Raw genomic sequence first — 27837 nt, forward strand, 5'->3', positions numbered from 1 at the left:
GTACGCTTACGTGTACGCGTAGGACGCGTATCCTGTGCTGCGTGTGGTTGGGCATTAATCTGAGGGTTCATGTGCTTTGCGTCGCGCAACACAGACAGATAAACTGTAAGGAAAACAAAGTTATTAATATTAAACTCCTTGCTGGATTCAAGGAATGCGGGGTGCCGGAATAAGCAGTGAATATGTTGATAAGGAGTCATGAAGGGTTATATGGGTGTTATCACGATTGATAAAGGTTCCGCGCGGATGGATCAGGTACTTAAGAGCGAGAAGGGTTTACATTGGTCGGAGCAATTATGATGTTTAACAAGCATCAATAATGGTTGATAAGAGTGGATTCAAGTCCGACAAGGTTCATAAGGACCCATAAGAGTTGATAAGGCTCGGAGCATGTCCGATAAGGTTAGATAAGGGGCTTACAAGGATCGAGCCGATTGCGATAAAGTCGAGACCGACCGATAATGGTTGATAAGGCTCGGCTTGAGTCCGCTAGGTTGATAACAACCAATAAGGGTTGACGAGGGTCAGATCTAGTCCGATAAGAGACAAGGAAAGCAGCTAGCCGCCATTTCCTCACTCAACTTCCAAGTGAGCAGCGGCGAAGCGTCAGTCGGTGTGGCCGCACTTCCGCAGTAGCGTTTTACAGCAGGCGGCGCACCGTGTGCGTTTTTTCTCCAGTGCGACTCAGGCTCAACAAGTTGTTCGTTAAGATGTTATTTTTCCTGCTCCACTGGACCATAAAGCTGTGAGTTTTTAGAAATTTTCGTTAAAGCCCACTTCCGCGGTCATATTATCCAATTTCAGGTCAAAGCTCGATCGCAATAACCACATGAAAATATATTGCTCCTATCGGACGTTGCCCGGGAAAAGAAACAGAAAATCTTATGAACCCGAAAAACGCATTATGTACAGTTGTATCAACGAAATTCCACTGTACATAGTCCAATGTAGCAGGAAACAGCTTGATCATGAGTCAAGTGTTAAAATATCCCATTTCTCAATGGATGAAAACTGGAAGTGCAATTACCACGGTCGAATAACGATATCCATGCCTGCACAACAAGACAGAAATAGGCGGGAGGTTGTAAAAATCTAATGAAGCAGTTAGAATGAACGCTCTTTCGCTTCACTGTGATAAACTAACTTTATGTTTACAATAAAAATATGTTATCAGTAACATCAGCCAGTGCATCTACCGTCCGCTATAAAAATTTGTAGTTATGCTACTATATCGTTAGCTATCATGCTTCATCGCTTTCAGATTTTAAAAAACGTTTTGTAATGTACGATTCAGTATCTAGTAATTACAAAGAAAGTTCAGTGGGACTGTGCCATCAATCGTGAACTGAGACTCTAACAATATTCTAAATTCCGAAAAACTTGAATGAGCAGATTACTACTCCCACCTCTTCCGGGGTGCAGGAATACTATGGAATTTATGGCACTAGTTTACCACCTCGGTTGAAGTAATCAAGGGCCATGGTACCTGTCTCATTCATAAGCTTTACTGCGACCTATAAAGGGACCGATAATAGCTTGCATCGGTGGAGTTCGGCGGAGCACCCTGCGGGTGACAGAAGGCGGCGACGCACCGCTTCGTTCATTCCAGGCCTTCTGTCTTTCAGCCGCGCGGTCCAGTCGCTGCCGCCGCCAACATCTGGTGCCGGGATGCAGGTCTTGTCAATGACGACGAGCCGTGAGCACCTCGCCCACGAAGGCGACCAGCGCGGCCGCTACCAGCGCCAGCGAGATGTAGAAGGCTGCCTTGACGTCACGCAGAGACAGCGCTGCGTGCTCCTGCACCTTGCTTCGGGCTGAGCCCTCCCTGAAAGTTTATGCGGTGAGATACGCAAACGACGTACTAAACAACGTTTCTCGGATACACGTGACCCTCTGTTGTTCTTCGAGTCCATCCTTTCGAGCTGGACTTTGACACTTCGCTTTCTACCGTGCTCGCTCGTTTGCCTAATGCCCACGCGTCAAGCTCCAGGTGCAACTGTTTAGTGCTGAAGAAGCTGTAAGTCATCGCCTTGTACCTGTTCTGGCTGGCGTCCTCGAATACCGAGTTGTGTGGATTCGTTACTATGAAGCTGTACGAGCCGTGACGTGGACGGGAAAGTTTGGCCGGCTCTTTCCTTTCGATCGGCTCTTTTACCTTTCTCGATTCCTCTCTGGAGGTAAAATTACTACGGCACATTCTCAGCCGTGAGAAAATGTGATATCAAGAGTGTGCTAACTTTACCTTGGCACATATGCGAAGAAACAGCGCCTTTTATCGGGTCAAGAGAAGACGACAGACACGCACGGTCATGCCTGCCATACCCTTTTGGTCAGTTCTCGCTTAGACCAGTCTTAGCCCAGAAAATTCGCTGTAAACAAGAAAAAAAAACATAGAAAAATAGAAATTAGGGATTTTTTCAGACCGGCTCTGTTTATTTATTTTTTTTTTGAAGCTTTCGAGGCTGGCTCTGTTTCGAAGAAAGTAATTTATTTAAGTGCATTCAAACACTTTCACCTTTGAAATGCTTCCCTTGCGCTATGATGCAGCGCTCCCAGCGTTACTCCCAATTTGCGAAGTATCCTAGCCGTCTTCTATCGGGAAGGTGTCTATAGCACCCTTCTGAGAATCGAGCTTTATTAAGGAAATTGTGCCCCCGTGGCGACTTTCGAGCTGGGATATTTTTTAACTGCGTGCTTCCGAACTGCTGGCGTAAAGGTGTTGGCAGGCACATATTAGCTAATAACAACAGCGTGCCGAGAACGATGACGAAGGCGGGGACGCGACACGAGCGCGGTCTTTCAACTGAAAATTTGCTGCACAAACGAGTTGACATGTGCTTCCTACTCCTCACACCCCGCAATGAAGCGAAATAGCGCGACAAAGAATTGCGGTTAGATTACGTGAAATCAAAAAAGTACAAGAGAAAAAATTACGGCAGAGCTAATCGCCCGATGACTGTCGCTTGTAAAGCGATTAACATGCGAGCAATGTAGCGACGCACCGCACCTTCTGAAGCGCCGTTTATTTAACACTTGTAGTAGTGGTCATTCTGAGACTTTCGTTGCATCGGCTATATGCGACATACTCCTGTATCGTCCCGCTTTGCTATGGCACTGACTTGCCAATGTCGCCCATGAACATGGTGGCTGTATGACGACGACTGTATGACGCCGACGCCGTGGCAGCGATGGAACGGCGCGGAAGTCACGGTGTCGATGGAACGACAAAGGCGGCGTGATGGCATTCAAATGACGGTTCCTAAATTACGATGATGATCTAATGGTGACATCGGGACGATGAAGACATGAGGACAATGGGATGACGACGATTGTGTAACGACTGTGGCGTGACGACGATGGTATGACGGCAACCAGATGACAATGCAGGAATGACGACGATGGCACCACCACGACGGCATGATACGATGGGATGATAACGAATTCATGATAGCGACTGTCTGATGACGATGGCATGACAACGGCAACATAATCACGATTGAATGACGACAGTATAATTACGATACGATGAGGAAGGATAGACACCGATGTAACAATGAAGAGTGTATGATGACGACAGCATGAGTATGACAAGAACTCTCACGACGATGGCGTGACTACGACGGCATGAGGAAAGTGGGATGACAAAGTCGGAGTGACCACGAAATGACCGCGACGGTATCACGACGATGGCATGTCAATGAATTCGTGAATACGACTGTATGATGACTACGCACTGACGACGATGGCATGATAGCGGTATGACGACGAGTGTATGACGGCAATGGCAGCCGTCAATGGAAGCCCGCACGACGACAATGTCGTGACAACGACGGCATAACGTGAGTCGGATGACAAGGCTAGAGTGATGACGATGGTACCACAACGGCAGCATGATGACGACGGTATGACACCGGATGTATCATAGGGCACTGTTTGACTACACTACGAAACAATAACGGCGATGGTATGTAAACGGCGGCATACTCACGATTGAATGACGACAATATAATCCCGATACAATGACGAAAACGCATTCAAGTCGAGGGTAGTATGAGGTAGTAGATGAAGGTAGTATGAGTGCGACGGCATGACGACAAGGGTATGACGAGGACTGTGTGATGTCGATGGCGTGACTATGGTGGCTTCACGTGAGTTGGGTGCCCAAGTTATAGTCACTACGTTGGAAAGGCTGCAACAGTATCGTGACGATGGCTTGACAACTAATGTATGACGACGACACAACGGCGACAATGACACGGCAACGGTATGGGAACGATAGGATGACGATGACTGTATGACGACAATGGCGTGATGAGGATGGCACGACGAGAGCTGGAAGGTAGAGCTGGAATGGCGGTGATGCAACGACCACGGCGGTATCGCGTCCACATGAACACACCTTGTGGCCCAAGCGGCGTAGAGGGCGGGACGACGACGGCATGACGAGAGTGAAATCACAAAGCCGGACTGACGATGATGGAGTGATCTAGAGACCCAAACTGGTAAATAACTTGGCCACTGCGTGTGTCCGTCTGTGCATGTGTGTGCGTGTGCGTGGTAACGATCTAACCCGCCCCCGTGCCGTGGTCATTCGGTGCCTTGCAGTCGCATGCACAGTTGAAGTGTATATTAACCGGTTTCCTCAATAAATATTTCAGTTTATAGTCAGCGCTTGTATTTTGTCTACACATTTGTCTTCGTTTTCCCTGCGCTGTTATTATTAGGCATAAAACAATATCAACTTGGCCAGTTTTCTGTCGTCCTCAGTCATATATTAATTTATACGAGCCGCTTTTCATTTTCTTGACCGGAGCAACAACGTTTCTAGCATATTTTACTTGGAAAAACCACCAAGACCTGCCTCTGTCAGTACTGCTGCTTTCACCACGTCTTATTCCCTAAGTCACAATGCAAACATACACAGACTAAACCACTTTAATAGGCAGTTCTAGTTTCACGTTCGTAGATGTCCTGCGTATGTAAAGATTGTGCGCGATGGAAATGCGCATGCGCATTGTGTATAGAACTTTCTCGCCTCTCACGTATACGCGTGTTAAATCCATACGCTTGCGTAGTGCTGCGCTCTCCCTACGCGAAATACTCTACAATATTATTTTGCGGGTACAGCTGCCGCTAAGTCTTAGTCATCACGAAGGCGTGGATTTCGTCCCGCAAAAGAAATGCATGGTAGGAAACGACGACCGCAGAGAACGCTGTGAGGAATTTGGAGCTCGAATCAATGCAGCGACCCCTCCATATCCCAGCACAAAGTGCACAATTGCGCCGTTCCCGCATTTACCTAATGCGTGGCTCTGACTTCAGCTCCTATTGGACAAACTTCGATGTGGTAGCCTTCACATTTGCCGACAAAGAAGGCGAATGGGCATGCGCAAGCAATCACGATATATTCGGGAGTACATTACGAACAATCTTCGCATATGCGAATCTGTAAGTGTTTCGGGCTTGCGACGCGTAATATTAGCCCGTTCACATGCGCAAGGCTTCCGCGCGCGTGACGCAGAAGCTGTCCGGTGTAGTTTACAGAATTCATTTATCCTGTCATAAACAGTTCACTGCATTAACAGGAAGGTTCGCGACTTAGAGCGCGTGAATTTATCAGAACGAAATATCAGGTAGTAAACAAAGTGTCAATTGTATCACCTAGAGTTGTTGCCGTATGTTGTTTGCGCTCATAAATTTGCAAGGCATACGCCCTCCACAAGCAAGGGCCAGGGTGGCTCTACACACCATCCTTTATAGCACACCGCCTCGCTCAGTTCGTGACCTTCAAATTTAGCCAAATTACGGTGGAACCAGATTCAGAGCCTGCGTCAATCGGGCCCAACACTGTTTGTATTATAAACTCGCGTGACAACGTTGCGTGACAACGTTAAAGCCTGTCGCCAGCACAAAATGTGCCTCGATGGCCTATGATCATTACGTACACTGTTTTGGACTGAAGCTTAAGAATTTTGTGCATAATACGGTGAACTGTAAAGCCGACATTTCGACGTTCTTTGTACATAAGATGAATAAAGTCACTAACGATATTCAGACAGAGAGATGTCTGCGCACCATGTCATAACAGCCAATTTCTTTTTTTATATACAAAGTCAAACCATTGTTCCAGCTAGATTTGTGTTACTAAATGTTGGGCGTTTCCTTTAAATGTGGACACTATATTAGTCTCAGTACCTATGAACACTTGCTATTCGACGGAGTTCTTCATTGGATCTTGTAGCACATGGGCACGATACTACATTGAAAGACATGAACAAAAGCAAGTGATTGTCCTGTTACTGTTTTGTGTGAATAGATTCGCGCCCGATCTTCTATAAAGCTCTGAACGCCTGCCGCGGCAGCACGTGTGATGATGATGATGATGATGAAAAACTTTATTTATCCCTCTTTAAAGGGAAGGGGGCAATGGAATAGAGGGTGGGGGGAGGAACTACTTGAAGTAGGCCTCCTTTATCCTCTCAGTCCACTCCAGGATGGCCTCCTGAAGATCGGGCCTGGAGCTGCGCAAGGCAGCCTCCCCCTGCTCCTCACTAGATATTAATAGCTTGAGGAAAGGGGGAAGGGGGTGCTTAGGGCAGCCCCACATGATGTGGTTTAAGTCTGGTCTGGGAGAGACACAGAATTTACAAGAGGGAGAAAGGTAAATGGCGGTATGAATGCGGTGGAGGAGGTAAGGGGACGGAAAGGTGCGAGTCTGCAGCTGTCGCCACAGAATTTCACACCTACGCGGGGATTTGCCCATGAGTGGCGGAAAGGTTAGGCGGTCTAATCGGTAGTGTGTGCAGATGTCGTGGTAAGTAATGAGTCGATCCCGCGCTGTAAGTGGTGCCTCCTCCGTGGCGAGGTCCGACGCATCTGATGCCTGAGCCCGGACTGTAAATCCTCGGGCACTGGCATGAGCCGCCTCGTTTCCGGCAAGGCCCGCATGCGCGGGAGTCCAGATTAATGCCACAGTTTGATGGAAAGGATGGGCCAAGAGGAGAGAAAAAGCTGGCTTAGAGACCCTACCCGCTCCGAAGTTATCTATGGCTGCTTTGGAGTCGCTAACGATAACTGATGAATTTGGAATTGTGAGGGCCAGGGCTATGGCCGCTTCCTCCGCCTCCTCCGAGGAAGAGCCAGGAATGGAGGCGGCCGCAGTGACCTGGCCGTGAGAGTTAATGACTGATATTGCCTAATGATTTCTGTTCCCATATTCGGCGGCATCAACATAGAGCACGTCTTTGAACCAGCGTGGTGGCCGCACAAATAGGAACAAATAGTGTGTAATGAGAATGCTGTGGCCGTAGCACAGATGCAGTCGAAACCAAGGCACAGCACTGTGTACCATTGTGGACAGTTGTGGGCTGTCAGAAAAGCTATCGATATGAAGAACAACGTAGGGCACGTACCTCAAGACGCAGCTCCTGATTTTCGACAGGAAGCGCTCGCGTCTGTAGAACGGCAGGCCAGACTCGGTCAGCCACATGGTCCTGCACTTAGTTGTGAAAACATGCGCTTCAGCGACAGACTTAAACAGCGTTCGGCTGCGTCTGAAGAAATGAGTTTGGCAATCGCGATCTCTCAAAAGTTAGTGTGGGGACACGTATATGGGTACGTAAGAAAGTGTGGACCACCAGCTTCCTCGCTCAGAGAAGTGCCCCAAACGATATTACAGTGAGCCATTCAATCATGTAAAGGCGATACTCCATTGCTTACACTGGCCCTCAGGTTCATTTTTTAACCCGCCGTGGTTGCTCAGTGGCTATGGTGTTGAGCTGCTGAGCACGAGGTCGCGGGACCGAATCCCGGCAACGGCGGCCGCATTTCGATGGGGGCGAATGCGAAACCACCCCTGTACTTAAATTAAAGTGCACGTTAAAGAACCCTAGGAGGTGGAAATTTCCGGAGTCCCCACTACGGCGTGCCTGATAATCAGAAAGTGGTTTTGGCACTTAAAAATCCCATATTATAATTTTTAAATTTCATTTTTACTTTGACTAGCTTAACTCCCACCTCAATCCTTCCTTTCCTTCTGCTCGCTCTTGAGTTTCTTTTCTAGCTTCCCAACGCGCTTAACTATCTTATCCTTCTCCTGCTCTCGACGGTCTAGTCGCGACCCCAGCGCACACATCCTACAAATTAAAAAGTCGGTAGATCCTACGCCCTGTGGGAATCGATGTTATGCGAAGCAGTGTACGGGGAGCCTATCAAGTTAACGGAACTACCATGAGAGCGCCAAGACGTCTGTTTCATGACCTACCTGACACGCATGTCATGACATTCATGCCATGAGCTGTCATTTATGTTCCCCATACACTCTTGTCAGACTATGTTAATTTTTGTACATACCAAGATGTGGGCGGCTGTTTCATGACCTACATGACACACATGTCACAATATTCATGTCATGACCAATCATTTATGTTGGTCACACACTCCTGTCATACTATGCCAATTTTAGTACATACCAAGAAGTAGGCGGCTGTTTCATGACCTACATCATACGCATGTCGTGACATTCATGTCATGACCCATCATTTATGTTTACCGTATACTCTTTTCATACTATGCCGATTGTGGTACATGTCAAGCTAACAGAACGACCATGACAGCACCAAGACGTAGGCGTCTATTTCATGACCTGCATAACACACATGTCGTGGCATTCATGTCATGGCCTATCATTTATGTTCCTCATACACGCTTGTCATACTATGCCAATTTCGGTACCTACCATGTTAACGGGATGATCATGAGAGCACCAAGACTCACGCTACTGTTTGTTGACCTACATGACACACATGTCATGATATTAACGTCATGACTCATCATTTCTGTTCTTCATACACTCTTGTCATGCTATGCCAATTTTGGAACATACCAAGTTAACGAAAGGACCATGAGAGCACCAAGACCTAGGGGGCTAGATAGCTACTCTCAAAGTGGCAAATGTTCGCCAAGAAATGCTTCGCATTTAAAACTGCCCTGTTTGCATCACATACCGACTCAAACCGTGCTTCTTCCAAGGCGCAGGAACGCTCGCAGTCAGAACAACTCACGCGCGACCTCCCAGTAGAACCGACCATTAGGTTGTGCTAACGAAGTGTCGTACAAAAGTAACCCTACTTGAGCTTCCCCACCTCAGCTCCATCTGTCGGAGGAAGCATGTCGGAAGCGAGCGGCTCGAGTACCAGGTGAGCTTCATCTCGAGGATCGGTTCTCGGGCGATGTGGAACCGACGGCCGGGGCTCGAGCAGGCGGCGCGGTAGTGCTCAACGATGGCCACCTCGGTGCTGATCTGGACGCCGGTGCCGGCCATCAGGGCGTCGAAGGTGCGCGGCGACACCATGTCCATGTAGTTGACGAGGAATCCGCCCTGGCGTACCATCAGAGCGTGCATGGCGCGGAACTCGGCCCGTGGGGACTCCTGCGTAGTCAAGTGGGTGCTTCAGGTTCGACATTTCTTCGTTATCCTTACCTTTATTGCATTATTAGTTTGTCAGCGGAATATCTTACCACTTGCTTTGTCTTTTCATATCAGTTCAATCACTGCCCCCTGAAATAACGATCCCTGCAGGTAGCAGGGCTCGCATATTTAGAGTTCAGTAAACTACACAGAAAGACCGGAAACGTTTATCTAGAACAATACAAAGAGGGTATCCGGATGAACTAAGCCTATGTTACACAATGAAAAAAAATCTAGGGTTCGCCCGAGAGGCGAAGCCTTCATTGGGAAAGTAAATTTTTAGACAGCTATGCGGAATAATGTTAGTATTTTATCAGCTGTATAAAGTACTATAAACACTCGCTTACTAACTAAATTACTAACTAGAACGCCTGCGTGACGTAGAGTGGCAGCAGCGGCGACCATATTCCCCTTGGTGCGGCCTCTGACTTCAACGCGAACTAGGCACGCGATAATACAGCGCACACGAAGCCATCAGCTTACTCGGGCCGGCTACCTTTGGAACGCATCGCGATTTATTTATTTATTTATTTATTTATTTATCTATCTATTTATTTATTTATTTATTTATTTATTTATTTATTTATTTATTTATTTATTTATTTATTTATTTTGTAAAGGAGTTTATTAATAGTCTCCAGCGTTTAGGTCGATTTTGAAATCAGCGCTCAGCTCTCAGAATGAGCGGCGTTTCCCAAAAAAGTGCAGGAGATATTGACCCACTAAAAAGCGCTGGAGAGGATGGTCCACTATAGCGTTCCTCTTCTTCGTTACAATTACCCTCAAGAACGAAAAGGGAGCCGTCCGGTGGTGACTTAACAGCTCCTGATAATGAGTGGATCACAGTGCGGCTTGACGCGCTAGACGTGGAGAATGTCTCGTCCACGACGGCGCATGTCCGAAGACAGTTCAACGGGTTCAACGGTTCTACGGGACGACGGTTCAACGTAGTTGATGGGGAATGCGCGATCGACGATACTGTAGGGCCCTTCATGCTGAGGCAGTAGTTTTGAAGAGAGACCAGGAGCAGCTTGCACGAACATTGAATAAGGAAAATAATAACGAATTTAAGAACGCGTTCCTAAATGTTCCACAGACAACGCCTAGTCCGCACCAGAACGCGTTCTTAAATTCGTTATTATTTCCGTTATTAAATGTTCGTGCAAGCCGCACCAGGTCCCGCGGAAGGAACCTAGAGCCACAGAAGCGCTCCAGTAAGGAAGGTGGGCGCAGAAATGGTGTCACTACGGGCGCTCTTCTGGCGCTCTTGGTCATTGGAGGTAAAGGCCCGCGCAGGATCGCGGCACTCTTCAGCGTTTCTTGCTGTGGCAGAAATGGGCGCCCATTTAGATGCATCCGACCGGTATGGTAGAATTGTGTCGATGGTGTGCGGCGGTGCCGACCTTACTGTAAGAAAAAGGGTGAAAAGCCGTAGTGCTCTCAGTAGCGGTGTTGTACACGTAGGCTACGAAGGGAAGAATGACGTCCCCATTTGTATGGTTGGAGGCGACGTACATTGCAAGCATGTCGCCGAGCGTAAGGCTGAAGCGTTCTGTGAGGCCATTGGTCTGAGGATGGTACGCCCTTGTTGTGCAATAAATAACGTGGCACTCTTTAAGAATGGTTTCAACTACCCCGGAGAAGAAGACCCGCCCGCGATCACTGAGCATTTCCTGAGGTGGCCCATGACGCAGGATGAAGCGACGGAGCAGGGAGGAGGCAATATCACGTGCTGTAACTGCCGGGAGGGTGGCAGTTTGCGTATCGTGTGGTCAACTGCCACAATGGCCCAGTGGTTTCCAGCCGACGTCAGAGGAAGGGGCCCATACATATCGATGCCAATGCACCCAAACGGCCGGGTAAGACAAGGTAAAAGTTGCCGACCGGCTGGTTAGAGGAAGGGTGGAAATTTCTGGCGCTGACAATCGGGGCCAGCTCGAATGAACTTCTGAACGTAGCTGTACATCCCTCGCCAGTAGTAACGCTGTCGAAGGCGCCCATAAGTTCGAAAACTCCCGAGTGCGCACACTGTGGATCAGTATGGAGAGCTGCACATATATCGGAACGCAGACTGCGAGGAACTACTAACAACCACTGGCGCCCGTCGGGTTTATAGTTGCGTCGATAAAGCAGGTTATCGCGAATGGCGAAATGATAAGCTTAACAACGCAACGTACAAGTGGGTGATTGTGCTGTTGAACCAGAAAGCAAGCCTACAAGGGAGACAATCCAATGGTCCTTGCTCTGTTATGAAGCGATGGTGGTAAGGTCGAGCGAAGAAACGGCAAACTGGGATAGGGAGCAGCAGGCACTGTCGGCAAGCAATGGAGAGCGCGAGAGGGTGCCGGCCTCAGAATGCTAGCGTCCGCTGCGGTACAGCGCGCGGATATCGTAGTCCAGCAGGCGAAGTGCCCATCAGGCAAGACGACCTGGGGAATCTTTCAAGGACCGCGGCCAACATTGCGCATGGTAGTCCACGGCCACATCAAAGGGACGGCCATACAAATAAGGCTGGAACTCAGTAAGAGCCCAGATGATGGCCACGGGTTCTATTTCTGTCGTAGTGTAATTTGTCTCAACTTTCGTAAACGTACGACTTGCTTAAGCCACGGCATATTCAGGAAACACTTGTTTGCGCTGGGCAAGAACAGCGCCGAGGCCAACAGCGTTGGCATCTGTGTGCATCTCGTAAGGGGATGTCGGGTCGTAATGGCGCAAAATTGATGGAGACATTCGCAAACGATGGAGCTTTGCGATGGCCTCGTCCACCTCAAACGACCACAAAGGAAGAGGCCCGTTGCTTTAAAAAGCTTCGGCAGGGACGATATGATGGCGGCGAAATTGCAACTGAAGCGTCTGAAGCAGGAACACAGACCGATGAAACTGCGCAGTTCTTTGACGGACGTAGGTTTAGGGGATTTGGCGGCAGCCCAAAGTTTGGCTGGATCGGGGAGAATTCCATCCTTGGATACAACGTAACCTAGAATTGTCAGCTGCCGTGCTGCACAGCGGCACTTCCTTAGGGTTAATTTTAGGCCAGCGGTTGTTAAACACGTCAAAACACACCGGAGCCGTTGAACATGCGTGTTGAAATAAGGAGCAATAACAACAACGTCGTCAAGGTGGCACAAGTACGTGTGCCACTCCAAGCAACGCAGAACTGTGTCCATTATGCGCTAAAACGTTGCGACCGCATTATAAAGTCAAAAAGGCATTACGTTAAATTCGTTTAAGCCGTCGGGTGTGACAAAAGCGTGTTTGGCCGATCGGCATCTACCATGGTTACTTGCCAATACCCTGAGCGCAAATCTAGATATGAAAAGAATGCTGCGCCTTGTAGACTGTCAATCACGACGTCTATGTGCGGGATAGGGTAGACTTCCTTGCAAGTGATGTTGTTGACATGCCTGTAGTCCACACAGAACCGCACAGAACCATCTTCCTTCGTAACAAAGACGACAGGGGAGGCCCGTGGACTACTGCAAGGTCGTATCACCTCGGGCGAAGCATGTCGTCGACTTGTCCGTTGATTAGAGAACGTTCTACAAGGCATACACGATACGGATTTGCCACAATGGCGGTTGCGGGCCAGTATCGACGCGATGTGTAACAGCTGCCGTTCGGCCCAGGGAAGATTGCCCTACATCGAAAGAAGAACGAAATTCTTCTAGAAAGCAGAAAAGCTGAAACCGCTGGAAGGTGTAAGGGCATCGGCAGTAGAAGAACCGAACGCATCACTGGGCGATAGGTAAAACGTAGAAACATCACTGAGCGCACTGGAACTAGTATAGTAATTGCCATAGGGCACGGCTATAACTTGCATTACTTCGATCGCTTCTACATTGCGAAGACATTCCCCTCGGAGCACCATCACAGGGTATGAGAACAGGTAGCAAACGAAAATGCTCCTGGAGCCCTGTCGCACAAGGTACCAGCAGACCTTTCCGAGTGAGAAACCGGTCAGATTGAGACAGTAGTGCAACAGCGTATGAGATTCCGCTGCAGGACATGGGTACGAACGCTGAAGCGTTCGAAGGAGTGTGGGTGTCGGCTAGGACAAGTAGTTTCCTTAAAGACAAGAATTGTCGGTGAGCGGCAAATATAACAGCAGCGAGACTTCTATTTCGGCCCGTGCGCAATTTATAACGGCATTGTGGCGCGAGAGAAAATCCAAGCCATTGGTAATGTTATGAGAGCACGAGGAAAGGATGAGTAATTCTGTGGCCTATAGAACGTCGTCAATGACAACACGAGCAGGGCAAGACGCTAAGGGGTGAATATTGTGAGCACTGGCTGTGCGGAGGGACAGCCCAGAAAGGGGCGTTGTGACTTTCCTAAGTAAGCGGCAAAGCTTAGCGTCCATAATACATACGGCGGCTCCTTTGTCCACGAGTGCCGATGAGTGAGCACCGTCAACAAACCCTTTGATTGCGTTCGAGGGACTGCGTTGAGGACTTTCACATTTCAACAGTGTCGCAGCCCTTGCCTGTTCGACTGCGACTATTAGTTAAAAAAATTAATTATGGGGTTTTACGTGCTAAAACCACTGTCTGATTAAGGGGCACGCCGTAGTGGAGGACTCCGGAAATTTCGACCACCTGGGGTTCCTTACCGTGAACCTAAATCTAAGTACACGAGTGTTTTCGCATTTCGCTCCCACCGAAATGCGGCTGCCATGGCCGGGATTCGATCCCGCCACCTCGTGCTCAGCAGCCCAATACCATAGCCACTGAGCAACCACGGTGGGTGCGACCCCTTCCCCGTGCAGTGCTGTTGAGGTGTCCTCCTGTGAGAGACAGTTACGGCACTGCACTTATCTCTTCCATTTCTCTTTAAAAATCACTTCACACACACACACTATTAGTTTTCCTTGTCCCTAGGTACGGGGCCAAGTCGCATCGACGACAGTGAGCGACGGCGTGGAGACGGTGAACGGCGGGTATTTGGCGCCGGGCGCAATTTCGGCGACATAGCTGCCGAGTGGACGTTACATAGACACTTGGACTGACTTGTCACTGGTGATGCGGTGCTAGGCGGCTGCACACGATTACAATAATGTGTGGCGTGACTGGGGTAGCCGCACGTAAAGCATATTGGTCAGTTGTCGCGAGTACGCCACTGGTTCGCTGGGGCAGGTTCCATCCGTGTCACAGGACGCGTTGCATGGGGTGGCTGCTGACATGACTGTACGTCGAGTGGCAGTCGGGGTCTAGGCACAAAGTAGGCAGAACGGAGAGACATACTTGAAAAGAGTAGCTGGGTCCTCGCGACGATTTCAGCATAGTTGAGTGGTGCAGCGGCTAAGACCTGTTGGGGCGGCATGCCGACTTCAGCGTAGCTTAGTGGTGCAGCCGCAGTAAGAGGTTGGCGCTGGTCTGGTAGGACCTCGGCGATTTCCTGCTCGATCGCGCGGCGGAGCGCAGGAATATAATTCGATGCAGGTTGTTGTATATGCGGCTGGTGAGCGAAGGTCATGAAGGAGAGCTGGCGTGCAACTCCCTCCCTCCCGAACGCTTTCATTTCAGCAAGAAACGCTGACTAGTCGGAGATTCCAGCCAAACCAGCAATGAGGTCATCATGCGAGGAAGGGCGACGTTTCAACGAGCGCTGCTTGCGTAGCTCCTTGTAACTTTAGCATATAGTGACAATGTCAGTCACGGACTGTCGATTTTTTGCAAGAAGCATGTCGAAAGCATCGTCCTCTACACCTTTCATGACATTTCTGATTTTGTCGGAGTCTGGCATCGTCGCGCTGACTCTCTTACACTAGTCCAGAACATCTTCAATGTAGCTGCTAAAGGATTCACCCGGCCGCTGTGCAGGTTCTAGCAAATGCGTTCTAGCAAATGCGCACAGCAGGGTGAATAAACACATCCACTAAAGAGGTCGAACGAGGACAACGTAGGAAAATCTGACTCATGGTTGTTGTACCGGAGATTGGCCACATCCGCGAGATAGAAGAACACGTTGCTCAGTTTTGCGGGATCGTCCCATTTGTTGTGGGCGCTTACCCTCTCATACATCGTCAGCCAGACCTCCACGTCGGTGTCATCCGCGCCGCTGAAAATGGCACGGTCCCTGTGGCGATGCACACCAGAGCACATCACTGACGGAGGAGGCGGTTGCTGGGATGGAGTAGGAAGCGTTTGATGGGATGCGTCTTCAGACATGGCTGAGCGCAGGGTACGTGATCAAAGTTCCAAGACTGACGTTGTAGGTTGAGGCACTCTCCACCGCTTCTTACTATTCCCTAGTAAAGTGGCGCAACCCACTCTGGTAGATCCGCCATGAATCGGGCGGTGAAAATGCTGTTATCAATTTTTTTTTAATGAAATGAAATAAGCATCTTGTATATGGGGTTTAAAGTTCCTGCTGTTACAGATATGAATATACAATTTCTAAGTATTACGCAAAGAAAAGAAAAAGAAAAAGAACACCGCACCATGCGCACCCACATATCTCCGCTCCCCCCTTGCGAGCGCGAAAAGTCGGTGCGAACCCTCTCCACTTTCCTCCCTTGCTCGCGCGCGAAGACGCCGCCGTACCTCCACCATCCTTCTCGGCGCACCCTCGCATGCTTTCCCTCGCAACTACAGCACGCAGCGCGCCCGGGGCGATCTTATCGCACTTGGTCTTTACACAGAACCTCACGGCAACGGTGGAATACTTGGAGTGTCCGTATCTCAATAAAAGAAACGTCTAGTCTTGCGGTACTGGTAATTTGTACGTGACATACCAAAGTAAAACCGTGAGTGGACGCTTGGGAAGACAGAATAGACGCCAAAGCAAAAGACGGTGGCAACGCCACATTGAACTTCCTGCACGAGGTCCTATGAGGTCATGGACTTGGATAATGACTGCTGATGATTTGTTAACTTTTGAACGACGAAGAATGGGTAGATAGCATACGAGAGGAACTAAGTACTCAATCTGGCAAGTCTTAACATACTTTTATATATGTGGCGTTATAGAGCCGTGCCGCTGTCGCGCACTGGGTGTAATATCTAAAATAGAAATATTGACCTTCGTTTTCTGCACTAGTTATCCACCCTATTAAGCGTAATAAATGCAAAAAAGCGAAATTTCAATTCTTGATAAGTCATTAATTTTAATAAAAGCAAGTCTTGAACTGGAGTTGAAGAGTGTTGATTGATGCTACAGGGTAAGCCAATACGGTGTGTCCTGTACAACACCCAAGAAACTGACCTTTCATTAAAAAATTACAGATCGGTCATTGAACATGTCGTGCTACACATTGCAACACCCCACCACGGCCTGCAGATCTTCGCAGCAACTTGTACAGGCTACAGCGTTCAACCCATTTCGTGGCGTGCTCGTACCTCGAGCGCCTTCTCGAGGAATCCAGTCTTGAGAGTGTACGGCGTCGGCGGCGAGCGGAGCCGCATGACGTCGGCCACGCTATCGATGCGTGCCGCGGGCGTCTGCACCACCAGGCTGCCCTTGACGCTTCCGTTGACCAGGTTGCCCAGAAGTACGCTGGCCAGCGACCAGCCCAAGAAGACCAGCCGGACGCTCACACGGCGAAGGTCCATGGTCGTGCCTGCAATGCAGCACAATATACACTAGGGATCAAAAATATATATTTTGCATTTGTCTCCCACGAGCGAAGCAACCAGCATGTTGGTACCGCTTTATGCCAGCCTAGGCCAATAGTATCTTGAACACACTCTGCCATTTTACTTTATTCACACCGCATAGCCGTGCACGCAACGTTCGCATTCCAATAATGTTTCAAAAGGAAACTCGTATATATCTACCAGTATGTGAAAGTATGCGCGTGCTGGTGAGATAAATTTTAAAGACAGGTGGATAGGCTAGTAGAGCTAAATGATTGGCATCCTACTGCCCGATATATGGAACAAGAGATCAAAGGTAGAGAGAAAAAAAAATTACCGACGATTACTATACCCCTTAATGCGAAATTTGAGCGCAGCTCTGTGCGTGCTTTCATTTCGCGGTATATTGGCTGACGTGGACAATCTGCCCCGTGCGTCACGTTCCAAACGGAGCGAACTGTGGCGCGACTGCCTCGCTAATCGGGACATCGCGACAGGTAGCGCGTGGGTGACGCGTAGGCGCGATTTACAGCAGCCGCCGCAGACCAACACCACCTAGATAGCACAAGGCCTCTTCACTCTCATCCGTGATGTAATACTACTGGTCCGACTGCCATAGAATCTAATGGGTATGCTCCTGAGTAAGCCGCAGTGATTTTGACGTCACCGCTTTCGTCACGCCGAGCTTGGCAAAAGGAAATTTCCAGCCAATAGCATGACGTCATGGATCGGAGTGAGCAGGCCTTGTGCCATAGGTGGTGTTGCGCAGACCGGCCCTCATCTCATGCACCGCTTTGATGAACAGACGACGCGCGCTACTCTGGCGCCACCTCGTAGCCATCGTCGCCGCAGAGTCCGTCTTGTGCGGTACTACGCCTTTCTTGTCGCGCTTTCGCCATCCCTCCTCCTTCGCTTTCCACCTCATGGTTCCGCTCCACCCTATTCCTTCGCTCTCCTCTTAGCTATCGCCGTCTTTCATCTCCCGCTGCTCTCCGCGTTCGCCTTCATCCTTCGCTGTGCTCGTTCGCTCGCCTACGAGGTATGACGCTGACGCTCGCCGCAGAAGCGGGGGCCGAAGAGCTGCGCTCTAAAATGCACGCGCATCCACTCGCACGAAAACTCGGAAAGGGGCAGGAGTGAGCACCATGAGATTAACAAAGTTAAATGTGCAGCTTTATGGCACCATCAATATACAAAATTACTATCTAGTTAATATCTGCCAGTGTGACAGGTAAGTAAAGCACCTGCGACCTCGTACTTTGAAGCACGACGCTACATGTTGACTGAGTAACCGCAGCCGGCTTCTTCGAGTAAGCGGGAGCGGTCGCTTGTTGAGAGGTTCGCGTGTACATTGTCCAGTGCGTACAGGCTGCGACAGCACGAGTTGAAAGTGACCGCATCATTTACCTTCCATCAGAAGAACCTGGAGGTAAGAGAACAGCTGGCTGGTGAACGTCTTGCGCGATCTTCTGCCAGCCAGGGAAGGTTGGAAGCTGTATAGCAGCGTAGTCACCATGGTGGTGATGATCCACGCAACGAGTATGGCGAGCCACACCTGGGGCGAACAGCACCACGCAGATTCGCTGACCCTCAGTACGTTTTTATCACGCAGAATTGAAAAATCTGTCTAAAGGAAACATTTATCACTTTTGTCAACACTGAGCGAACAGAGGTTGGAGTTAAGATTTCGACAAGAGGACGTTCTTCGTCAGGGTAAGAACTACTTTCAGTGCAGCGTTGATATGGATCGCCGAAAAAATAGTGTCAAGTGCGTTTGGGCTCATTTTTCAGTGCGGCTTCGGTACCGCTTTTCTGTTATCGCCTAATGGCGCTACAGCTTTATCTGATCGTGCGTGTGTCTTGAACGGTCTCGTGCATTGACACGTGCTTGTGTCCATTTCTGCCCGTCGACCGTGCCGCCGTCGCGGCCACGTGATAATGAAAACTTAATGAGAGCAGCATTCCGGGCAAGTTGGTAATCCATTTCTTAAATGATATTGCGCGACAAAAAAACGACACGGACGTGAGAGAAGACGACACACCAAGCGCTCGGTGTGTCGTCTTCTCTCACGTCCGTGTCGTTTTTTTTTTTTTTTTTTTTTTTTTTGTCGCGCAATATCATTTAAACAATGAAAACACCAGGCAAGGTGCCATGGAGGGGCAGGGAGAGGCGGAAGCCTCCCCTAAAATATTTCCTGTCACCTCCATATGTGTCAGGAGGAGTGCGCACGAATCAGCTCAATCATCTCGGCGGCATCGTACTGGCCGTCGCTGGCAGCTGAACGAGAGTGCGCCTTTAATTGAAGGTGTACGGGGGCACCTGTCTCACTGAAATGACGCGGATAATAAAGCGTGATAAAGTGATTTAGCTGTTGTACAGTCTAATGACATTGTACTGTTCAGAAACAGCGGGGATTAATTGTAACAAATGATTGAGGACCTTTACCGAGAAAGTATGAGAGTGGGGTTGAAGATTAATATACCGAAGACAAAGGTAATGTTTTATAGCCCGGCAAGCAAACAAGAATTCATGATCGTAAGTCAGCTTCTAGACTCGCTAAAGGGGTATGGAGACAGGTACAAACATATTCGCCGGCAAAACATTGCAAGTACACCGTACAGGCCAATGAAGGGCAGTCAGCATGCGACAACTGCTTATAAACAACCGCACAGCTTTAAGGCAGCGGCGGCGGTGCAAGTGGTGGTAGTGGCTGTGGCAAGAACGGTAAACTCAGAGTGAAGAAATATAACCAGTAAACTAGTATGCGAATATATCAATCTGCGGAAGAGACAATGGCAGAAGAAGCGGGCTAAACACAAAGTCAGAGATGCAGGATTGCCATACGGGACAGGCGTAATGGAGATGAAGCCAGCAATGTTAGCGTATCAAACATCAAGCAGGGAATTAGAAGCAAATTTTTTCTCGCGACGCAAAGTGAAGTGACCTGATTAAGGTGTCTGAGAATGCGGAGTTAATGCAGAAAACTTGCCGATAACGCCTGTTCATGCGCAACGTGCGGAAATAGCGCACGGATTATTCTGAATATTTTGTTGATATGTCGGCGTATACACCCTAAGGTAATCAGGGCGTAGTTGTCCTGCCAATGGCGTTCGGTTTTAAGTATGGCTGCTGAAAGATGAATTAACTGCGGTGGACAATAGTCAAGGATGGGTAGAATATTCGTGGTTAAAAGTCAGGGAATGAACAGAATTTCTATAGCAAAAAGAAAGTAATTTATGATTCGATTTTATATTAACGCAACTGGGAAGATGTTCATAAACAAAAGAACATAGAACAAAGGAAGAAGGCAAAGGAACAAAGGAAGATGCTTATAAAATTAATCCAATTCATGCTCCTGCCCATCTGTGTCCCCGCCGCCGGTGCGCTTGCATATAAATGGTGGTTAACGTATTGAGAAAAAAGCTTCAGAATATTCAGAATACGCGCATTTATTTGTGACTGAAGCCTTCGTAAGAACAACGCGGCATTCCGGAACGAAGCACTCACGCGCGGCTCGAAAGTGGTGGCGATGGCGAAGTCGTCGTCCACATAAAGGCGGCGCACTCCACTCAGGATGCAGACAGGGTCGTAGCGGAACACGGGAACCGCGTGGAAGTCGGCCATGACCAGCTCGTTCAGCGGGTAGGGGAAAAACAGCGTGTCCACCTCCTGCGCCCACAGTGTGCCGCAACAGTTTTGCTTTGAGCAGGGATTTATGCGCCATCTGACGCCCGATGAAAGTATTAGCCATAGGGTTGACTGACTACGTAGAAGGGTCGTAGACGGCGGCTCACGTCGATGGCAGCTACATTGTGGCAAACAAGTCATCCACTGTTCTTTCCGGAAAGGTTCCTATGAAATCTGTGAGGTCAACAGCCCTTCCTGTACAAGAAAGGAGTGCCGGAGCCCTCTCCCGCAGCCGCTGCTGGGGAAAAGGCGACGGGAGAAATGGAGGGCTGTCCTTCCCCGGTGCTAGGGTGGCTAGAAGTGGGAGGTGTAAAAACTGGCCACTCCAAACTTGCCGGGATGCACGATCCCGTCGCAGTGGTGCTGTTATCGGGGGCGCGCGGAGTGTAATAATACATACGTAGCAGACAAATGATGCAACAGAAGGTACCCGGACTGGTGTGTGCGGACGACGTTGTGCTGCTAGCGGACAATGCAAGAGATTCACGGGCGCTTACGAATATGTGTGGCACCGCAGCGACAAATCTAGACCTTAAGTTTAGCTCAGAGAAATCGGGAATTAGGATCCTCAATGAAGAGACGAGTAATTACGTTGTGTCAACACAATAGCAAGTCATGCCCATAGTCAAGCACTATAAATACCTCGGTGCATACAAAAACGAAGGAAAGACTTGCTAAAGCACCCACCTAGATTATCTGAAAATAAATGGGAGGCGAAATGTAACAATACTGAGACATAGAGCCCTTTGGGGCCACAATAAATATGAGGTGGTGTGTGGTGTCTGGAAAAGAGCAGTGGTGCGAGCACTAACGTTCGCAGACTCCATTCTGGGCTTAAAATCGGATATCTTGTCGGGGCTGGAAGTTGATCAAAGATCGTTAGGCCGGTTCATTTTGGGAACGACGGCAAGACTACAGATGATGCAGTGCAAGGTGACATGGGTTGAGCTTCGCTTGTAGTCAAAGTGCAAAGCAAAATTAGTTTTGAAGAAAGACTCAGGAGCATAGACCAAAATAAATGGGCTGCTAAAGTGCACAAGTACCTTTACCTGAAAAGAATGGACACAGGATGGAGGAAGAGGTCAAATGTAGTTGGCAACCAACTACAGTGTAATTGCAAGTTTAAATAGACAACCAAGAGTCATCAGAGAGAAAATGAAACAGAAACAGTTAATTGGATGCAAAGAACGAAAACAAGAGAGACCATGTAGATATACAACAATTATAAAAAATTAGAAGGGAAAATTTTTACGATAACACAAAGCACAGTGCCTTGCTATTTGAAGCTCGATCGGGTTGGCTAAGGATAGAGGCCTACCGGAGCAAATATTCGCAACTATATGCAGTAAAATTCCGGAGACCACTCAGCACATCCTAATGGATTGCGAAGGTATTCACCCATTGAGACCCGTATGTAACGTGCACCTTCCAGAAGCGCTTGGATTTAATCTGTACGGAAGCATCAACCGGTCAGCATTCGAGATGAGCAAGAGACATTTATAGTATTGGTGGAAAATATCAGGGAAATGATCGATACGACCGGATCCGTTACAGGCATAGGTAGCCTTACAAGGTGGATAATTTTTGAGGAAGAGAAAGAAAGATTAAATAGATGTATGCAAACTACTACAATGAAAAGCCTATATAGCACATCGGAGTAGCTCAATCAGGCTAGGTGACTATTTGTACCCGCCCCGTTTCAAAGGGGAATCCAGTAAATCCTCATCATCATCTTTTTCTCCTTCCTCCTCCTCTTCTTCTTCTTCTTCTTCTTCTGTGTGCAGTAGCTGCTCGCGGCGTCTGTGCAATTGCACTCGCGCCGCGTGTTGTTTGCTTCTGGCAGGTGCAAATTACTTTAACATTGAACAGCAATATTGCCCTTTCACGATATACGCCTATAGCAAAGCACCCCCTCCAACCGCGGCATCGGCGTTAACCATACGCAAGCAAAATAATCCAGCCATTATGCAAGCATTCTTCGATAAACTATGTCAATTTTGCAGGTGCCGCGTCTTTAGTACAATTGTTGCGAATGCAAAATGATCTCTGCATATTTTTATGTAAGTTATCGACGTAGTTCAGGAAAATAGCCCCAGGTTGTTCGAGCGGGAGGATGGTATCTTTCGCCAATAAGTTATTGCTTCATTGATCTCAAATTAGCGTACGCTAACGTGTGAGACGTTATAATGCCTCTTACTGCTGCTGTCACTGACATTATTGGGAATGATCGTGTCCATTTGTGTGCTCTCTTTATCTCAATGCACATTTGAGTGACGCCTAAGGTCATGCAGTTGTGAGCCAGTATATATTCTGAGTGTTGTAGAGAAAGTGAGATTAAACTTTGTTTCATGGGTTCCTAACAAATAACTTCATCCGCAACAGTATCCGTGACTCTATGGTGGATGGTGCCTTAAGCTATGCAAGACTTCAGCCTCTATATTTTATATTTTTTTCACTTGCTGCTTGTTTCAGTCCATTTAAGATGAAATCAATCCTTGTGATAAAATAAACTCTAACTAATTCGGTTGGTTCTGTGCAATGCTTGGCAACCAGCTTGTGGCAAACAGCTGCCTGTAGTACTTAGGCTACTTATAGAATGGGCTAAACATACGTTAGCGTGTGCTTAATACTACAACACGAATCAAGTTGTACAGTGGCTCTGACGGCAACAGCTGAAAGAAGCTTTCCTGAATCTCTCTCTCTCTCCTGAATCCCATTGCTTGATTACATCAGTAGGCACTTCCGCTGCAGCACTGTCTGTTCCTTGGCACATTGCAGGCATCCCTGCATATTGAAGAACCCTCTTTCTTGTTACGTTGCCTGCAATATAGCACACAAGGCGAGCATCGCTGCGCTGCTCTGTGTTTCAGCATACGGTCCATGGTCACTTCTGCTGCCTCCATGTGAACTGTAGCATTAGACCTTCCTGTTGAGCCACATTTCGCAGCAGAACCTCCTCTACAATGTGCACACAGCGGAGCTCTCCTGTAGAGCTCTGTCAGCGCAGGATAGCCCGCTCCCAGCTCGCAAATGGCTCTTTGCATACCGCCGCACGAAAAAGGGACACTTTTTCCGGAAACGATTTGTACATCGAATCGCACTGAGGCACAAAACAGCGTCAATAAGCGTTTTCCTTTTTTTTTTTTCGTTTTGACGAAACCTTAACAATTAAGGAGCGCTAACACGAAGGATCATTGCAAAAACTCGTGCAATGGTAACCTATAAATGTAACGACTCCGGCCTTGTCACTCTCTTCCTCGCTTTCGTTACTCGAATACTCGAACGCCTCTTGCATGTCTCGACGGCTGACCAGTCCCCGGTCCCTCGACCGCAGCGCCCTCTTTTGACCCATCGGAGGGATCGCTCAAGGCGGCACTTCCGGGCAACGGAAATGCCCCGCGCTCCTCACACCTTCCAGTTCTGGCGACCCTGCCGGTGCTCCACCGTAGCACGCAAATATTCAGACACCTCAAACCTGTCGCGAGACAGTACGTGCGTTACAAAAAAAGCTACGATACTTGGCGTCTGGTGACAAACGCGCCCCCCAACTCGTTTGCGCGAGATCACGCGGCCTTTGGGTGGTCCTCTTTGCAGCGGCAGGGAACGTCCGACCACTACCGACAACAGAAACCAATGCGAAGCAACTCAAGAAAACTATACGCTTTAAAAAAAAAAGAAGAAAGACGTATCGCAACTTCTTGGTGAGCTAGTTGTTCATGCTATATGTTATGGTCCTCATAAGCGGGAAAAGTAAACATGCGTTGGCGCGCTAGTTAATGGAGGCATACTACAACAAAAAGAAACAAGCCATTTGCATCAGCCGGATGCAGCAGTGGTTTTGGTTTCATGTTAGAATAAGCATACATTTCGGAATTTCATGTCCTTCATTATTGGGTCTGATGATTGCGGTGCACAAATGTGCTTGCGCGCGGTGGGACCTACTTTCTCTTTCTTTCTTTTTCTAAGTTTTTTTTTTGTATGTGTGTGTGTTTGAGCGACGCTCCCCCCCCCCCCCCCCCCCCCCCCCTGTCCTGTCGTTTCTTTATAACACTTCACGTCTTTTAAACCTTAGCAAAGAAAAAAAAGGATAAGAAAGGAAGCAAACAGAGACATAGAGATCATTCAAGATCTGAATCCCACTGCGCTGCCTAGTTCAGTTATCAATGTCAGCCAACTTGCCCACCTTTTAGTCATTCTGTAGAAAATATTTCGTTGCGCTCACACTCGGGTGCGAACGCTCAACAGGCGAATTGCGGGTACTTGACAGCGGGTACAAATCCATACGACATCTTCGCTCTTCTAACACTTCTTACGTTTCTTTGCAGCATTCCAAACAGTCCGTCATAGGTTCCGTTCGGGAACTTGAAGCCATGGGCGTTGCCTAGCGTGATGTTGTACCTACCGAACCGGAAAAAAAGATAATAATCAGGCTTTAGTTAATCATCCAACTATGAACTCGTTTAGTGAAACCGCAGGAGGCCCTCACGGCAGAAATCGCGCTCTTTTCAAGAAGAAATTTTTTTGCAATGTCCACAACTTGCCTTCGTCTGACAGAATATTGACTGTTCTGGGCTCCGATGTACATGCACACATCGCCCTCTACATATATGAAAGTCTGCGGGTGCGCAGAATCATTCAGAAATATCCAGGTATGAATATTGCCCGAGCTCAATCGTTGCATCTCCGTCTGGTTCCCAAGAGAACATCTTAAAAATCTAGTTATTATTGGGGTATTACGTGCCCAAACCAGGATATGATTATGAGACACACGGCGTTGGGGTAGGTTCAGGAATAATTTTGACCACTTCAATTTCTCTAAACGCGCTCAACGCATTGTACAAGAGCATTCTCGCGTTCGGCTCTTATCGGAATGCGGCCGCCACGGAGGGAATTGAGCCCACGACCTCAGCAGCGCAGTGCCATAGCCACTGGGCTACCGTGGCGTGTAACTCCGTATTTCTGCAGTTGCATTAGTTCGATCCTCAGAGGCGGAGGCGGTCAACGTTTTGATTTTCTTTGTCATATAGTCATTTTGCAGCGTCATACCTATGAGTGCCGCCATACTTTGTCACGGGACAGCGCCGGTCATTGAGTGCCTTCTGATCGGCCTTTATACTCGCTTGCTTACAATGGCCACGGCAGTCGCAAGCACGGCTGAGACAGCCGCTATTTCGGCCATCACGCAGAAAAGCGAGCGGTTAGACGATACGAAGCTTTGATTGAAGCTGCAGAAGCAGTGTAACTATGCGTGTCATTATTCTATTCCGTCTCCACTGCAATTTTATTGTGTGCAAGCCTACCGGCTGAAGGCGACGAATGTAGCAGCCCGGTTGTTACCCTTTACAGTCTAGTCCTTAAAGGGCCCCTAACCAGGTCTCGCCATTTTGAGCTGACAAGCGCAGAGCATGCATTGCGTGATAACGATCGTGTCTGCAAAGTATTACATCGCTACGCGCCGCGGAAAGATCTGAAATTTCAACCCGAACGCCGTATTTCCTTTACCTCGCGGCCGCCGCGCTCCAACTCGGAGGACGACGTAGTCTCGTCCCTGCGCCTAGGTACTCGAGCCCGCAGTGTGACGTCACTCGTGGTGGCACGTGACTTCGAGAATTATTCAAGGCACCATCTATTATTTGTGTGATGTGTTGCTTGAATAGACGAATTGAAGTTTAGAGAAATGATAAAACACATAAACGGAATGTCTGCTTGTTTTTGCTTTACTTCGCACCGAAGCAAGAGGGATGTACCGCTTCGTCTGCTTGTTCCCACGGTCACGCATTCACGTGCGCAGGTACCGAAACTATGCCATTTTCTACCGTGTTCCAGCGCGTGATCATGCTCTGAGATCCGCTTGTTCTGCCTCAGTAGTCGTGTAGCGCTGAATTATACCGATAGTCATGTGTCCGTGTGCACAGCGCGCAAAATCGTGCGCTGCGCGAAAGGATAACAGCTCGCGCGCAACGCCGCCAGCGAAAGTGCGTATCGCCGAAAAACAAACAAAAAAACAGCGAGGAGAAAAAAAAAAGTGAAGGCGGGACCCGTGACGTACGCGCCACGCGATCCACGTGGTCCGGCATGGAAGAACGCAGGGAAGGAATTTTGCTTGCGGAGGCTAGACGGGGCGGGTGGAGAGAGTCTCTCCATGCAGTGGAGCCCACTTGCTGAAATCATGGGTTCGCGGCACTGAAATATTTCTATCTCGGCTATTAATGAGCCGACTTGAAAAATTTGTCCGGCAGAACGCTCCCTAAAGGACGCGTAACAACTTCCAGCGTATAACCAAAATTTGCTATGGCGCTTGGTGAGGGGCCCGTTAAAGCGGTAGATTTGGAAGGAAGTTACGGTCACGCATCTGTTACGTAATTGAGATTTGCAACGTCTGGCTAATATCTGTGGACAGGAAGGCGAGAATTTAGGTTTGAAATTTAGCGTTAGAAAATCAGGTGTTATGGTATTCAATGAAAACAGTGAACAGACAGTGGCAATACAAGGCCAGAAAATACCACGTGTAAAATAATATAAATATCTTGGTGTATGGATAAACGAAGGCAATAGATATGTGGAAACACGGGAAGAAACAATAATAGTAAAGGGGACTAGAAATGCAGCCATATTGAAGCACAGAGTGCTGCGGGGATACGATAGCTACGAGGTGATCCGGGGTATGTGGAAAGGTGTAATTGTTTCATTACTTACTTTTGGAAATTCTGTTGCTTGCTTGAAATCAGGGGTGCAATCAGGACTCGATGGTAGCCAAAGGTTAGTGGGACGCCTCGCATTGGGCGCTCACGGGAAGACTACAAAGGAAGCTGTGCAGGGTGATATGGGCTGGACTAGTTTTGAAGTGAGGGAAGCTCGCAGTAAAATTGAGTATGAAGAACGACTGAGGAATATGTAAGAAAGTAAATGGGCTGGGAGAGTGTTGAGATATCTGTACAGGAAAAACATTGATTTACAGTGGAGAAAAGGAACTAGGAAGCTTACCAACAAGTATCCGGCATGTAGGGTGAGCAACATAGCAACAAAGAACGGCAAGCGGAAAGTCAGAGAGGCTGAAATAATCTCCTGGGTGGCGGCAACGGAAAATAAACTTGCCATGAGTA

At 48.5% G+C, this 27837-nt stretch overlaps 1 protein-coding gene across 1 annotated transcript in view; it reads right to left on the bottom strand.

The window, feature by feature from the left end:
* Nucleotides 1–1680: 1680 nt before the first annotated feature.
* Nucleotides 1681–27837, bottom strand: part of LOC126540933 (glutamate receptor U1-like) — a 36580-nt gene continuing 10423 nt past the window's right edge. Inside the window, exons 3-9 of the mRNA XM_072286177.1 lie at nucleotides 25048–25164; nucleotides 20555–20716; nucleotides 18454–18601; nucleotides 16810–17030; nucleotides 9144–9430; nucleotides 7413–7493; nucleotides 1681–1825 (exon numbers count right to left, since the gene is read on the bottom strand). Of these exons, the coding sequence (XP_072142278.1) occupies nucleotides 1681–1825; nucleotides 7413–7493; nucleotides 9144–9430; nucleotides 16810–17030; nucleotides 18454–18601; nucleotides 20555–20716; nucleotides 25048–25164 (1161 nt within the window). The remainder of the gene's footprint in view (nucleotides 1826–7412; nucleotides 7494–9143; nucleotides 9431–16809; nucleotides 17031–18453; nucleotides 18602–20554; nucleotides 20717–25047; nucleotides 25165–27837) is intronic.

Source organism: Dermacentor andersoni, chromosome 2 (assembly GCF_023375885.2).
Source record: "Dermacentor andersoni chromosome 2, qqDerAnde1_hic_scaffold, whole genome shotgun sequence".
Lineage (NCBI taxonomy): Eukaryota > Metazoa > Arthropoda > Arachnida > Ixodida > Ixodidae > Dermacentor > Dermacentor andersoni.